We start from the raw sequence: 20,132 nt of genomic DNA on the forward strand, positions 1-20,132 counted from the left end.
AATTGTGCAACTTAGTAAAGACATGTTTAGAATGGTTAGTTTAGTTAATTAGGATCATTGCATATTTTTGTTTAGACAAAATTTTTCTGTAGTTTTGGTTGTGACTAAACTGAGCAAAGACAGTAGGGTATTAATCAACACATTTAAACACAATGTTTGTGATTCCTATTCCGGAGCCTGGATGCTGGTCTGTTTCTGCTCTTTTGCCAAGTTTCCAACTCCTTATCACACATTGTCATGCCAATCTTGATAATGAGGGATAAACTGTTGAAATGATAGCACAAGCAGATCTGGGACCCGTCTGCAATGTTTGTAGTGTAGTTGTGGTTGTGACTGTAGACCAACTTTTAACTCTGTAACCTCTAACCCCTGACCTTTATCCCCTGACCTCTCCCAGCGCTGCACGATGGTGACAAGGAGGATGACTATGCTGACATCCTGATCTACGTGACGGGCTGCGTGCTCTTCATCCTGGCCGTCGTCATCATCATCCTGTGTCGTATGAGGATGTCTACCCAGAAGACCCTGCCCTCCCCACCCGTACAGAAACTCTCCAAGTTCCCCTTAAAGAGACAGGTAACAGAAAGTAGATACAAGATTTCCAACAAACCTGTAAACCTTTTACATTCCTCTCTACCTATGTTACTGTACCAGACACTGGCCTTTTATAAATTACATTTGCTCACCGCCTGCATCCTCTCTCCTCCGTCCTCGCTCTCCTCTTTTTGAAAAAGGTCAAAGTTCATCCAGGAGAGCTGGTGAGCATATTGAATGTGGATGGAAATGCTCTTGCTTGAAATGAGACTGTCCTTCTCTACTCATGAAATGAGACGGGGTTTCTCACTCATGAAATGAGACGGTCCTTCTCTACTCATGAAATGAGACGGTCCTTCTCTACTCATGAAATGAGACCTTCCTTCTCCAATCATGAAATGAGACGGTCCTTCTCTACTCATGAAATGAGACGGTACTTCTCTACTCATGAAATGAGACGGGGCTTCTCCACTCATGAAATGAGACTGTCCTTCTCCACTCATGAAATGAGACTGTCCTTCTCCACTCTTGAAATGAGACGGTCCTTCTCTACTCATGAAATGAGACGGTCCTTCTCTACTCATGAAATGAGACGGTCGTTCTCTACTCATGAAATGAGACGGTCCTTCTCCACTCATGAAATGAGACGGTCCTTCTCTACTCATGAAATGAGACGGTCCTTCTCCACTCATGAAATGAGGCTGTATTTCTCCACTCATGTGCCATTTACGGGAGAGGTTCCCAAAAGAAATGTGTAAAGTGATCAAACCAATTCAATTAGATGTGCCAGATATTTCCAGATAAAGGCACTGCAACGCAGTGTCGCGGCGTCAATAAAGCCTGGGGTTTGGTCCCAGTGTAACGTGGGTCGTCTAATGGGGACCGAGACGCGGCGTGTGACGTGCTCATAATTACTTTTATTTAGCTCAAAAATCAAACAAACAACAAACGACCGAAAACAGTCCCGTCAGGTGCAACATACACAAAACAGGAAACAACCACCCACAAAACACTGGAAAAAACACCCCTACTAAATAGGACCTTCAATTAGAGGCAACGAGGAACAGCTGCCTCCAATTGAAGGTCAACCCAAGAAACTTCAACATAGAAATAGACACACTAGAATAAACATAGAAATATACTAACATAGAACATGAACCAAAAACCCCAAAACACATAATACAAACACCCCCTGCCACGCCCTGACCAAACTACAATAACAAATAACCCCCTTTACTGGTCAGGACGTGACACTCAGGCTGTGTCACAACCGGCCAGGACAGGGAGTCCTATAGGGCGTTGCACAGTTGGCCCAGCATCGTCCGGGTTAGGGGAAGGTTTGGCCGGTTTGAATGTGGGCATGTTTTTCTCCTCTGACAAAACAAAGCTGATTCAAAAGGGGGTGTGGTAGATTTCACATCCTCCAATCTCCTCCTGCCGGGGCGGCAGGTAGCCTAGTATTTAGAGTGTTGGACTTGTAACCGAAAGGTTGCAAGATCGAATCCCCAATCTGTCGTTCTGCCCCTGAACAAGGCAGTTAACCTACTGTTCCTAGGCCGTCATTGAAAATAAGAATTTGTTCTTAACTGACTTGACTAGTTAAATAAAAACGAAAATGAATAAATAAACAATTCCTGCCTCTCGTCATGAGCCGTCCGGCCGTTATCGAGAGCCACATACCGGATATTTTAACAGTGTCATTAGCAATTGATTTTTAAGAGTATTTCTTGCGCCTTCCTAGGTCAAATTCTAAACGTCAGATTAAAACAAGACTACAGCATCCACAAAGTGACAATTGGATAAAAAAATGTCAGATTTACTACATTTCTAGGTGCAACAGTTTTTATCAAATGTATAATTTATCGCTCTCACGTGCTAATTTCTGTCCGTTAAGAACCAACGATGTGCTAACATATTTTTTGCTGAGTTCTAAACCCTGGGTCGGTTGCTTGGCAACAACACAGCTGCTTGCACCATGCTGCCAGTTAGAAGAAGTGTATGTGAACAAACCTGGGTTACTGTATATAGCTAGCTTTATGGTGGTATTCAAGCTAAGGCTAATCAATAAATGCAAACAGATACTTTAATTAGCTAGGTAGCTAGCTAAATAATGTTAACTAATGTTAGTTTGATTGTACTAAGTCCAGCAGCTAGCCACTGTAGCTAGCTAGCTGAAAGCTACTGTAACGAGCTATCTAATTAACAGGCAAAGAAAGGTAGATAGCTATATTTGTTTATGGATGGTTTGTTACAGAAAGAACTTCAGCCATTAGCTAGCTAGTCACATTTCAATGTTTACAGGACACAGCTCAAACTGCTAAGAAAATGTTTTGCTGGCTAACTTTAACAGTGCCTCTGTTGGCACTGACTGCAGTGTGCTAATGCATGCTTGCTAGCATCAGAGAAACTCAACAGTTGAACATTTACAATACATTCCAGTAAACTTCTTCTCCTGCCTTCTTGACATTTTAATCATCATGTGTGCTGATCAACAGTGCCAAACTAACAACTAAGCCATGTCTTGGATATTTGTCAACACCTCTGCCATGAACACCTGTGTGAAGCAAGACAAAATACGGATTAGGCACAATAGTGGAATTTGCCGTTTGCCTTCATAATAAACTTCCCCCATTCAAAGAGATTCAAACTGATACAAATAGTGGAATCATGTTATATTTACATAATGATAAACAAGCTTGGGATGTTGAACGCCCTTAGCCGTAGTACACTACTGTCTCTATACCACTACCAGACCACGACTGTCTCTATACCACTACCACTACCACTACTGTCTCTATACCACTACCAGACTACTACTGTCTCTATACCACTACCACTACTGTCTCTATATCACTACCACTACTGTCTCTATATCACTACCAGACCACTACTGTCTCTATACCACTACCACTACCACTACTGTCTCTATACCACTACCACTACTGTCTCTATACCACTACCACTACTGTCTCTATACCACTACCAGACCACTACTGTCTCTATACCACTACCACTTCTGTCTCTATACCACTACCACTACCACTACTGTCTCTATCCCACTACCACTACCAATACTGTCTCTATACCACTACCACTACCACTACTGTCTCTATACCACTACCACTACTGTCTCTATACCACTACCACTACTGTCTCTATACCACTACCACTACCACTACTGTCTCTATACCACTACCACTACCACTACTGTCTCTATACCACTACCACTACCACTACTGTCTCTATACCACTACCACTACCACTACTGTCTCTATACCACTACCACTACCACTACTGTCTCTATACCACTACCACTACTGTCTCTATACCACTACCACTACCACTACTGTCTCTATACCACTACCACTACCACTACTGTCTCTATACCACTACCAGACCACTACTGTCTCTATACCAATCCCACTACCACTACTGTCTCTATACCACTACCATTACCACTACTGTCTCTATACCACTACCACTACTGTCTCTATACCACTACCAGACCACTACTGTCTCTATACCACTACCACTACTGTCTCTATACCACTACCACTACTGTCTCTATAACACTACCACTACCACTACTGTCTCTATACCACTACCAGACCACTACTGTCTCTATACCACTACCACTACTGTCTCTATACCACTACCACTACTGTCTCTATACCACTACCAGACCACTACTGTCTCTATACCAATCCCACTACCACTACTGTCTCTATACCACTACCACTACCACTACTGTCTCTATACCACTACCACTACTGTCTCTATACCACTACCACTACTGTCTCTATACCACTACCACTACTGTCTCTATACCACTACCACTACTGTCTCTATACCACTACCACTACCACTACTGTCTCTATACCACTACCAATACTGTCTCTATACCACTACCAGACCACTACTATCTCTATACCACTACCACTACCACTACTGGCTCTATACCACTACCACTACCACTACCACTACTGTCTCTATTCCACTACCACTACCACTACTGTCTCTATACCACTACTGTCTCTATACCACTACCACTACTGTCTCTATACCACTACCAGACCACTACTGTCTCTATACCACTACCAGACCACTACTGTCTCTATACCACTACCACTACTGTCTCTATACCACTACCACTACCACTACTGTCTCTATACCACTACCACTACTGTCTCTATACCACTACCACTACTGTCTCTATACCACTACCACTACCACTACTGTCTCTATACCACTACCACTACTGTCTCTATACCACTACCAGACCACTACTATCTCTATACCACTACCACTACCACTACTGTCTCTATACCACTACCACTACCACTACTGTCTCTATTCCACTGCCACTACCACTACTGTCTCTATACCACTACTGTCTCTATACCACTACCACTACTGTCTCTATACCACTACCAGACCACTACTGTCTCTATACCACTACCAGACCACTACTGTCTCTATACCACTACCACTACTGTCTCTATACCACTACCACTACCACTACTGTCTCTATACCACTACCACTACTGTCTCTATACCACTACCACTACTGTCTCTATACCACTACCACTACCACTACTGTCTCTATACCACTACCATTACCACTACTGTCTCTATACCACTACCACTACTGTCTCTATACCACTACCACTACCACTACTGTCTCTATACCACTACCACTACCACTACTGTCTCTATACCACTACCACTACTGTCTCTATACCACTACCACTACCACTACTGTCTCTATACCACTACCACTACTGTCTCTATACCACTACCACTACCACTACTGTCTCTATACCACTACCACTACTGTCTCTATACCACTACCACTACCACTACTGTCTCTATACCACTACCACTACTGTCTCTATACCACTACCACTACTGTCTCTATACCACTACCACTACTGTCTCTATACCACTACCACTACTGTCTCTATACCACTACCACTACCACTACTGTCTCTATACCACTACCACTACTGTCTCTATACCACTACGACTACCACTACTGTCTCTATACCACTACCATTACCACTACTGTCGCTATACCACTACCACTACTGTCTCTATACCACTACCACTACCACTACTGTCTCTATACCACTACCACTACCACTACTGTCTCTATACCACTACCACTACTGTCTCTATTCCACTACCACTTCTGTCTCTATTCAAATACCACTACCACTACTGTCTCTATACCATTACCACTACTGTCTCTATACCACTACCATTACCACTACTGTCGCTATACCACTACCACTACTGTCTCTATACTACTACCACTACTGTCTCTATACCACTACCACTACCACTACTGTCTCTATACCACTACAACTACCACTACTGTCTCTATACCACTACCACTACTGTCTCTATACCACTACCAGACCACTACTGTCTCTATACCACTACCACTACTGTCTCTATACCACTACCACTACTGTCTCTATACCACTACCAGACCACTACTGTCTCTATACCACTACCACTACTGTCTCTATACCACTACCACTACTGTCTCTATACCACTACCACTACCACTACTGTCTCTATACCACTACCACTACCACTACTGTCTCTATACCACTACCACTACCACTACTGTCTCTATACCACTACCACTACTGTCTCTATACCACTACCACTACCACTACTGTCTCTATACCACTACCAGACCACTACTGTCTCTATACCAATCCCACTACCACTACTGTCTCTATACCACTACCATTACCACTACTGTCTCTATACCACTACCACTACTGTCTCTATACCACTACCACTACTGTCTCTATACCACTACCAGACCACTACTGTCACTATACCACTACCACTACTGTCTCTATACCACTACCACTACTGTCTCTATAACACTACCACTACCACTACTGTCTCTATACCACTACCACTACCACTACTGTCTCTATACCACTACCACTACCACTACTGTCTCTATACCACTACCAGACCACTACTGTCTCTATACCAATCCCACTACCACTAATGTCTCTATACCACTACCACTACCACTACTGTCTCTATACCACTACCACTACTGTCTCTATACCACTACCACTACTGTCTCTATACCACTACCACTACTGTCTCTATACCACTACCACTACTGGCTCTATACCACTACCACTACCACTACTGTCTCTATACCACTACCACTACCGTCTCTATACCACTACCACTACTGTCTCTTTAACACTACCACTACTGTGTCTATATCACTACCACTACCACTACTGTCTCTATACCACTACCACTACTGTCTCTATACCACTACCACTACCACTACTGTCTCTATACCACTACCAGACTACTACTGTCTCTATACCACTACCACTACTGTCTCTATAACACTACCACTACCACTACTGTCTCTATACCACTACCACTACCACTACTGTCTCTATACCACTACCACTTCCGCTACTGTCTCTATACCACTACCACTACTGTCTCTATACCACTACCACTACTGTCTCTATACCACTACCACTACTGTCTCTATAACACTACCACTGCCGCTACTGTCTCTATACCACTACCACTACCACTACTGTCTCTATACCACTACCACTACTGTCTCTATACCACTACCACTTCTGTCTCTATACCACTACCACTACTTTCTATATACCACTACCACTACTGTCTCTATACCATTACCACTACTGTCTCTATACCACTACCACTTCTGTCTCTATACAACTACCACTACTGTCTCTATACCACTACCACTACTGTCTCTATACCACTACCACTACTGTCTCTATACCACTACCACTACTGTCTCTATACCACTACATCTTCTGTCTCTATACCACTACCACTACTGTCTCTATACCACTACCACTACCACTACTGTCTCTATACCACTACCACTACCACTACTCTCTCTATACCACTACCACTACCACTACTGTCTCTATACCACTACCACTACCACTACTGTCTCTTTACCACTACCACTACTGTCTCTATATCACTACCACTACCACTACTGTCTCTATACCACTACCACTACTGTCTCTATACCACTACCACTACTGTCTCTATACCACTACCACTACTGTCTCTATACCACTACCACTACTGTCTCTATACCACTACCACTACCACTACTGTCTCTATACCACTACCACTACCACTACTGTCTCTATACCACTACCATTACTGTCTCTATACCACTACCACTACTGTATCTTTACCACTACCACTACTGTCTCTATATCACTACCACTACCACTACTGTCTCTATACCACTACCACTACTGTCTCTATACCACTACCACTACCACTACTGTCTCTATACCACTACCACTACCACTACTGTCTCTATACCACTACCACTACCACTACTGTCTCTATACCACTACCAGACTACTACTGTCTCTATACCACTAACACTACTGTCTCTATACCACTACCACTACCACTACTGTCTCTATACCACTACCACTACCGCTACTGTCTCTATACCACTACCACTACCACTACTGTCTCTATACCACTACCACTACTGTCTCTATACCACTACCACTACTGTCTCTATAACACTACCACTGCCGCTACTGTCTCTATACCACTACCACTACCACTACTGTCTCTATACCACTACCACTACTCTCTCTATATCACTACCACTACCACTACTGTCTCTATATCACTACCTCTACTGTCTCTATACCACTACCACTACTGTCTCTATACCACTACCACTTCTGTCTCTATACCACTACCACTACTTTCTCTATACCACTACCACTACCACTACTGTCTCTATACCACTACCAGACTACTACTGTCTCTATACCACTAACACTACTGTCTCTATACCACTACCACTACCACTACTGTCTCTATACCACTACCACTACCGCTACTGTCTCTATACCACTACCACTACCACTACTGTCTCTATACCACTACCACTACTGTCTCTATACCACTACCACTACTGTCTCTATACCACTACCACTACTGTCTCTATACCACTACCACTACTGTCTCTATACCACTACCACTACCACTACTGTCTCTATACCACTACCACTACCACTACTGTCTCTATACCACTACCATTACTGTCTCTATACCACTACCACTACTGTATCTTTACCACTACCACTACTGTCTCTATATCACTACCACTACCACTACTGTCTCTATACCACTACCACTACTGTCTCTATACCACTACCACTACCACTACTGTCTCTATACCACTACCACTACCACTACTGTCTCTATACCACTACCACTACTGTCTCTTTACCACTACCACTACTGTCTCTATATCACTACCACTACCACTACTGTCTCTATACCACTACCACTACTGTCTCTATACCACTACCACTACTGTCTCTATACCACTACCACTACTGTCTCTATACCACTACCACTACCACTACTGTCTCTATACCACTACCACTACCACTACTGTCTCTATACCACTACCATTACTGTCTCTATACCACTACCACTACTGTATCTTTACCACTACCACTACTGTCTCTATATCACTACCACTACTGTCTCTATACCACTACCACTACTGTCTCTATACCACTACCACTACCACTACTGTCTCTATACCACTACCACTACCACTACTGTCTCTATACCACTACCACTACCACTACTGTCTCTATACCACTACCAGACTACTACTGTCTCTATACCACTAACACTACTGTCTCTATACCACTACCACTACCACTACTGTCTCTATACCACTACCACTACCGCTACCGTCTCTATACCACTACCACTACCACTACTGTCTCTATACCACTACCACTACTGTCTCTATACCACTACCACTACTGTCTCTATAACACTACCACTGCCGCTACTGTCTCTATACCACTACCACTACCACTACTGTCTCTATACCACTACCACTACTGTCTCTATATCACTACCACTACCACTACTGTCTCTATATCACTACCTCTACTGTCTCTATACCACTACCACTACTGTCTCTATACCACTACCACTTCTGTCTCTATACCACTACCACTACTTTCTCTATACCACTACCACTACCACTACTGTCTCTATACCACTACCAGACTACTACTGTCTCTATACCACTAACACTACTGTCTCTATACCACTACCACTACCACTACTGTCTCTATACCACTACCACTACCGCTACTGTCTCTATACCACTACCACTACCACTACTGTCTCTATACCACTACCACTACTGTCTCTATACCACTACCACTACTGTCTCTATAACACTACCACTGCCGCTACTGTCTCTATACCACTACCACTACCACTACTGTCTCTATACCACTACCACTACTGTCTCTATACCACTACCACTACTGTCTCTATATCACTACCACTACCACTACTGTCTCTATATCACTACCTCTACTGTCTCTATACCACTACCACTACTGTCTCTATACCACTACCACTTCTGTCTCTATACCACTACCACTACTTTCTCTATACCACTACCACTACTGTCTTTATACCATTACCACTACTGTCTCTATACCACTACCACTTCTGTCTCTATACCACTACCACTACTGTCTCTATACCACTACCACTACTGTCTCTATACCACTACCACTACTGTCTCTATACCACTACCACTACTGTCTCTATACCACTACCACTACTGTCTCTATACCACTACCACTACTGTCTCTACACCACTACCACTACTGTCTCTATACCACTACCACTACCACTACTGTCTCTATACCACTACCACTACTGTCTCTATACCACTACCACTACTGTCTCTATACCACTACCACTACCACTACTATCTCTATACCACTACCACTACCACTACTGTCTCTATACCACTACCACTACCACTACTGTCTCTTTACCACTACCACTACTGTCTCTATATCACTACCACTACCACTACTGTCTCTATACCACTACCACTACTGTCTCTATACCACTACCACTAACACTACTGTCTCTATACCACTACCAGACTACTACTGTCTCTATACCACTACCACTACTGTCTCTATAACACTACCACTACCACTACTGTCTCTATACCACTACCACGACCGCTACTCTCTCTATACCACCACCACTACCACTACTGTCTCTATACCACTACCACTACCACTACTGTCTCTATACCACTACCACTACTGTCTCTATACCACTACCACTACTGTCTCTATATCACTACCACTACCACTACTGTCTCTATATCACTACCTCTACTGTCTCTATACCACTACCACTACTGTCTCTATACCACTACCACTTCTGTCTCTATACCACTACCACTACTGTCTCTATACCACTACCACTACTGTCTCTATACCACTACCACTACCACTACTGTCTCTATACCACTACCACTACCACTACTGTCTCTATACCACTACCACTACCACTACTGTCTCTTTACCACTACCACTACTGTCTCTATATCACTACCACTACCACTACTGTCTCTATACCACTACCACTACTGTCTCTATACCACTACCACTTCTGTCTCTATACCACTACCACTACTGTCTCTATACCACTACCACTACTGTCTCTACACCACTACCACTACTGTCTCTATACCACTACCACTACCACTACTGTCTCTATACCACTACCACTACTGTCTCTATACCACTACCACTACCACTACTGTCTCTATACCACTACCACTACCACTACTATCTCTATACCACTACCACTACCACTACTGTCTCTATACCACTACCACTACCACTACTGTCTCTTTACCACTACCACTACTGTCTCTATATCACTACCACTACCACTACTGTCTCTATACCACTACCACTACTGTCTCTATACCACTACCACTGACACTACTGTCTCTATACCACTACCAGACTACTACTGTCTCTATACCACTACCACTACTGTCTCTATAACACTACCACTACCACTACTGTCTCTATACCACTACCACTACCGCTACTCTCTCTATACCACCACCACTACCACTACTGTCTCTATACCACTACCACTACCACTACTGTCTCTATACCACTACCACTACTGTCTCTATACCACTACCACTACTGTCTCTATATCACTACCACTACCACTACTGTCTCTATATCACTACCTCTACTGTCTCTATACCACTACCACTACTGTCTCTATACCACTACCACTTCTGTCTCTATACCACTACCACTGCTGTCTCTATACCACTACCACTACTGTCTCTATACCACTACCACTACCACTACTGTCTCTATACCACTACCACTACCACTTCCACTACTGTCTCTATACCACTACCACTACTGTCTCTATACCACTACCACTACTGTCTCTATACCACTACCACTACTGTCTCTATATCACTACCACTACCACTACTGTCTCTATATCACTACCTCTACTGTCTCTATACCACTACCACTACTGTCTCTATACCACTACCACTTCTGTCTCTATACCACTACCACTGCTGTCTCTATACCACTACCACTACTGTCTCTATACCACTACCACTACCACTACTGTCTCTATACCACTACCACTACCACTACCACTACTGTCTCTTTACCACTACCACTACTGTCTCTATATCACTACCACTACCACTACTGTCTCTATACCACTACCACTACTGTCTCTATACCACTACCACTACCACTACTGTCTCTATACCACTACTGTCTCTATACCACTACCACTACTGTCTCTATAACACTACCACTACCACTACTGTCTCTATACCACTTCCACTACCACTACCACTACTGTCTCTACACCACTACCACTACTATCTCTATAACACTACCACTGCCGCTACTGTCTCTATACCACTACCACTACTGTCTCTATACCACTACCACTACTGTCTCTTTTCCACTACCACTACCGTCTCTATAACACTACCACTGCCGCTACTGTCTCTATACCACTACCACTACCACTACTGTCTCTATACCACTACCACTACTGTCTCTATATCACTACCACTACCACTTCTGTCTCTATATCACTACCTCTACTGTCTCTATACCACTACCACTACAGTCTCTGTACCACTACCACTTCTGTCTCTATACCACTACCACTACTGTCTCTATACCACTACCACTACTGTCTCTATACCACTACCACTACTGTCTCTATACCACCACCACTACTGTCTCTATACCACTACCACTACCACTACTGTCTCTATACCACTACCACTACCACTACTGTCTCTATACCACTACCACTACTGTATCTATACCACTACCACTACCACTACTGTCTCTATACCACTACCACTACTGTCTCTATACCACTCCCACTACTGTCTCTATATCACTACCACTACCACTACTGTCTCTATATCACTACCTCTACTGTCTCTATACCACTACCACTACTGTCTCTATACCACTACCACTTCTGTCTCTATACCACTACCACTACTGTCTCTATACCACTACCACTACTGTCTCTATACCACCACCACTACTGTCTCTATACCACTACCACTACTGTCTCTATACCACTACCACTACTGTCTCTATACCACTACCACTACCACTTCTGTCTCTATACCACTACCACTACCACTACTGTCTCTATACCACTACCACTACCACTACTGTCTCTATACCACTACCACTACCGTCTCTATACCACTACCACTACTGTCTCTTTAACACTACCACTACTGTGTCTATATCACTACCACTACCACTACTGTCTCTATACCACTACCACTACTGTCTCTATACCACTTCCACTACCACTACTGTCTCTATACCACTACCAGACTACTACTGTCTCTATACCACTACCACTACTGTCTCTATAACACTACCACTACTGTCTCTATACCACTACCACTACTGTCTCTATAACACTACCACTGCCGCTACTGTCTCTATACCACTACCACTACCACTACTGTCTCTATACCACTACCACTACTGTCTCTATACCACTACCACTTCTGTCTCTATACCACTACCACTACTTTCTCTATACCACTACCACTACTGTCTCTATACCATTACCACTACTGTCTCTATACCACTACCACTTCTGTCTCTATACCACTACCACTACTGTCTCTATACCACTACCACTACTGTCTCTATACCACTACCACTACTGTCTCTATACCACTACCACTACTGTCTCTATACCACTACATCTTCTGTCTCTATACCACTACCACTACTGTCTCTATACCACTACCACTACCACTACTGTCTCTATACCACTACCACTACCACTACTCTCTCTATACCACTACCACTACCACTACTGTCTCTATACCACTACCACTACCACTACTGTCTCTTTACCACTACCACTACTGTCTCTATATCACTACCACTACCACTACTGTCTCTATACCACTACCACTACTGTCTCTATACCACTACCACTACCACTACTGTCTCTATACCACTACCAGACTACTACTGTCTCTATACCACTACCACTACTGTCTCTATACCACTACCACTACTGTCTCTATACCACTACCACTACTGTCTCTATACCACTACCACTACTGTTTCTATACCACTACCACTACTGTCTCTATACCACTACCACTACCACTACTGTCTCTATACCACTACCACTTCTGTCTCTATACCACTACCACTACTGTCTCTATACCACTACCACTACTGTCTCTATACCACTACCACTACTGTCTCTATACCACTACCACTACTGTCTCTATACCACTACCACTACCACTACTGTCTCTATACCACTACCACTACTGTCTCTATACCACTACCACTACTGTCTCTATACCACTACCACTACCACTACTGTCTCTATACCACTACCACTACCACTACTATCTCTATACCACTACCACTACCACTACTGTCTCTATACCACTACCACTACCACTACTGTCTCTTTACCACTACCACTACTGTCTCTATATCACTACCACTACCACTACTGTCTCTATACCACTACCACTACTGTCTCTATACCACTACCACTGACACTACTGTCTCTATACCACTACCAGACTACTACTGTCTCTATACCACTACCACTACTGTCTCTATAACACTACCACTACCACTACTGTCTCTATACCACTACCACTACCGCTACTCTCTCTATACCACCACCACTACCACTACTGTCTCTATACCACTACCACTACCACTACTGTCTCTATACCACTACCACTACTGTCTCTATACCACTACCACTACTGTCTCTATATCACTACCACTACCACTACTGTCTCTATATCACTACCTCTACTGTCTCTATACCACTACCACTACTGTCTCTATACCACTACCACTTCTGTCTCTATACCACTACCACTGCTGTCTCTATACCACTACCACTACTGTCTCTATACCACTACCACTACCACTACTGTCTCTATACCACTACCACTACCACTTCCACTACTGTCTCTATACCACTACCACTACTGTCTCTATACCACTACCACTACTGTCTCTATACCACTACCACTACTGTCTCTATATCACTACCACTACCACTACTGTCTCTATATCACTACCTCTACTGTCTCTATACCACTACCACTACTGTCTCTATACCACTACCACTTCTGTCTCTATACCACTACCACTGCTGTCTCTATACCACTACCACTACTGTCTCTATACCACTACCACTACCACTACTGTCTCTATACCACTACCACTACCACTACCACTACTGTCTCTTTACCACTACCACTACTGTCTCTATATCACTACCACTACCACTACTGTCTCTATACCACTACCACTACTGTCTCTATACCACTACCACTACCACTACTGTCTCTATACCACTACTGTCTCTATACCACTACCACTACTGTCTCTATAACACTACCACTACCACTACTGTCTCTATACCACTTCCACTACCACTACCACTACTGTCTCTACACCACTACCACTACTATCTCTATAACACTACCACTGCCGCTACTGTCTCTATACCACTACCACTACTGTCTCTATACCACTACCACTACTGTCTCTTTTCCACTACCACTACCGTCTCTATAACACTACCACTGCCGCTACTGTCTCTATACCACTACCACTACCACTACTGTCTCTATACCACTACCACTACTGTCTCTATATCACTACCACTACCACTTCTGTCTCTATATCACTACCTCTACTGTCTCTATACCACTACCACTACAGTCTCTGTACCACTACCACTTCTGTCTCTATACCACTACCACTACTGTCTCTATACCACTACCACTACTGTCTCTATACCACTACCACTACTGTCTCTATACCACCACCACTACTGTCTCTATACCACTACCACTACCACTACTGTCTCTATACCACTACCACTACCACTACTGTCTCTATACCACTACCACTACTGTCTCTATACCACTACCACTACCACTACTGTCTCTATACCACTACCACTACTGTCTCTATACCACTCCCACTACTGTCTCTATATCACTACCACTACCACTACTGTCTCTATATCACTACCTCTACTGTCTCTATACCACTACCACTACTGTCTCTATACCACTACCACTTCTGTCTCTATACCACTACCACTACTGTCTCTATACCACTACCACTACTGTCTCTATACCACCACCACTACTGTCTCTATACCACTACCACTACTGTCTCTATACCACTACCACTACTGTCTCTATACCACTACCACTACCACTTCTGTCTCTATACCACTACCACTACCACTACTGTCTCTATACCACTACCACTACCACTACTGTCTCTATACCACTACCACTACCGTCTCTATACCACTACCACTACTGTCTCTTTAACACTACCACTACTGTGTCTATATCACTACCACTACCACTACTGTCTCTATACCACTACCACTACTGTCTCTATACCACTTCCACTACCACTACTGTCTCTATACCACTACCAGACTACTACTGTCTCTATACCACTACCACTACTGTCTCTATAACACTACCACTACTGTCTCTATACCACTACCACTACTGTCTCTATAACACTACCACTGCCGCTACTGTCTCTATACCACTACCACTACCACTACTGTCTCTATACCACTACCACTACTGTCTCTATACCACTACCACTTCTGTCTCTATACCACTACCACTACTTTCTCTATACCACTACCACTACTGTCTCTATACCATTACCACTACTGTCTCTATACCACTACCACTTCTGTCTCTATACCACTACCACTACTGTCTCTATACCACTACCACTACTGTCTCTATACCACTACCACTACTGTCTCTATACCACTACCACTACTGTCTCTATACCACTACATCTTCTGTCTCTATACCACTACCACTACTGTCTCTATACCACTACCACTACCACTACTGTCTCTATACCACTACCACTACCACTACTCTCTCTATACCACTACCACTACCACTACTGTCTCTATACCACTACCACTACCACTACTGTCTCTTTACCACTACCACTACTGTCTCTATATCACTACCACTACCACTACTGTCTCTATACCACTACCACTACTGTCTCTATACCACTACCACTACCACTACTGTCTCTATACCACTACCAGACTACTACTGTCTCTATACCACTACCACTACTGTCTCTATACCACTACCACTACTGTCTCTATACCACTACCACTACTGTCTCTATACCACTACCACTACTGTTTCTATACCACTACCACTACTGTCTCTATACCACTACCACTACCACTACTGTCTCTATACCACTACCACTTCTGTCTCTATACCACTACCACTACTGTCTCTATACCACTACCACTACTGTCTCTATACCACTACCACTACTGTCTCTATACCACTACCACTACTGTCTCTATACCACTACCACTACCACTACTGTCTCTATACCACTACCACTACCACTACTGTCTCTATACCAGACCACTACCACTACTGTCTCTTTACCACTACCACTACTGTCTCTATATCACTACCACTACCGCTACTGTCTCTATACCAGTACCACTACTGTCTCTATACCACTACCACTACTTTTTCTATACCACTACCACTACTGTCTCTATACCACTACCACTACCACTGCTGTCTCTATACCACTACCAATACTGTCTCTATACCACTACCACTACTGTCTCTATACCACTACCACTACTGTATCTTTACCACTACCACTACTGTCTCTATATCACTACCACTACTGTCTCTATACCACTTCCACTACCACTACTGTCTCTATACCACTACCAGACTACTACTGTCTCTATACCACTACCACTACTGTCTCTATAACACTACCACTACTGTCTCTATACCACTACCACTACTGTCTCTATAACACTACCACTGCCGCTACTGTCTCTATACCACTACCCTACCACTACTGTCTCTATACCACTAACACTACTGTCTCTATACCACTACCAGACTACTACTGTCTCTATACCACTACCACTACTGTCTCTATAACACTACCACTACCACTACTGTCTCTATACCACTACCACGACCGCTACTCTCTCTATACCACCACCACTACCACTACTGTCTCTATACCACTACCACTACCACTACTGTCTCTATACCACTACCACTACTGTCTCTATACCACTACCACTACTGTCTCTATATCACTACCACTACCACTACTGTCTCTATATCACTACCTCTACTGTCTCTATACCACTACCACTACTGTCTCTATACCACTACCACTTCTGTCTCTATACCACTACCACTACTGTCTCTATACCACTACCACTACTGTCTCTATACCACTACCACTACCACTACTGTCTCTATACCACTACCACTACCACTACTGTCTCTATACCACTACCACTACCACTACTGTCTCTTTACCACTACCACTACTGTCTCTATATCACTACCACTACCACTACTGTCTCTATACCACTACCACTACTGTCTCTATACCACTACCACTTCTGTCTCTATACCACTACCACTACTGTCTCTATACCACTACCACTACTGTCTCTACACCACTACCACTACTGTCTCTATACCACTACCACTACCACTACTGTCTCTATACCACTACCACTACTGTCTCTATACCACTACCACTACCACTACTGTCTCTATACCACTACCACTACCACTACTATCTCTATACCACTACCACTACCACTACTGTCTCTATACCACTACCACTACCACTACTGTCTCTTTACCACTACCACTACTGTCTCTATATCACTACCACTACCACTACTGTCTCTATACCACTACCACTACTGTCTCTATACCACTACCACTGACACTACTGTCTCTATACCACTACCAGACTACTACTGTCTCTATACCACTACCACTACTGTCTCTATAACACTACCACTACCACTACTGTCTCTATACCACTACCACTACTGTCTCTATACCACTACCACTACTGTCTCTATATCACTACCACTACCACTACTGTCTCTATATCACTACCTCTACTGTCTCTATACCACTACCACTACTGTCTCTATACCACTACCACTTCTGTCTCTATACCACTACCACTGCTGTCTCTATACCACTACCACTACTGTCTCTATACCACTACCACTACCACTACTGTCTCTATACCACTACCACTACCACTTCCACTACTGTCTCTATACCACTACCACTACCACTACTGTCTCTTTACCACTACCACTACTGTCTCTATATCACTACCACTACCACTACTGTCTCTATACCACTACCACTACTGTCTCTATACCACTACCACTACCACTACTGTCTCTATACCACTACTGTCTCTATACCACTACCACTACTGTCTCTATAACACTACCACTACCACTACTGTCTCTATACCACTTCCACTACCACTACCACTACTGTCTCTACACCACTACCACTACTATCTCTATAACACTACCACTGCCGCTACTGTCTCTATACCACTACCACTACTGTCTCTATACCACTACCACTACTGTCTCTTTTCCACTACCACTACCGTCTCTATAACACTACCACTGCCGCTACTGTCTCTATACCACTACCACTACCACTACTGTCTCTATACCACTACCACTACTGTCTCTATATCACTACCACTACCACTTCTGTCTCTATATCACTACCTCTACTGTCTCTATACCACTACCACTACAGTCTCTGTACCACTACCACTTCTGTCTCTATACCACTACCACTACTGTCTCTATACCACTACCACTACTGTCTCTATACCACTACCACTACTGTCTCTATACCACCACCACTACTGTCTCTATACCACTACCACTACCACTACTGTCTCTATACCACTACCACTACCACTACTGTCTCTATACCACTACCACTACTGTCTCTATACCACTACCACTACCACTACTGTCTCTATACCACTACCACTACTGTCTCTATACCACTCCCACTACTGTCTCTATATCACTACCACTACCACTACTGTCTCTATATCACTACCTCTACTGTCTCTATACCACTACCACTACTGTCTCTATACCACTACCACTTCTGTCTCTATACCACTACCACTACTGTCTCTATACCACTACCACTACTGTCTCTATACCACCACCACTAC

General features: G+C 43.5%; 1 protein-coding gene across 7 annotated transcripts in view; it reads left to right on the forward strand.

Annotated features, from left to right (window-relative positions):
* Positions 1-20,132, forward strand: part of fgfr3 (fibroblast growth factor receptor 3) — a 301,397-nt gene that overhangs the window by 197,639 nt on the left and 83,626 nt on the right. For all 7 annotated transcript variants that reach the window (XM_082955832.1, XM_045723813.2, XM_045723812.2 and 4 more), the window contains one exon: positions 398-576. In XM_082955832.1, the coding sequence (XP_082811958.1) occupies positions 398-576 (179 nt within the window). The remainder of the gene's footprint in view (positions 1-397; positions 577-20,132) is intronic.

The sequence above is a fragment of the Salmo salar genome, chromosome 09 (assembly GCF_965601325.2).
Source record: "Salmo salar chromosome 09, fSalSal1, whole genome shotgun sequence".
NCBI lineage: Eukaryota > Metazoa > Chordata > Actinopteri > Salmoniformes > Salmonidae > Salmo > Salmo salar.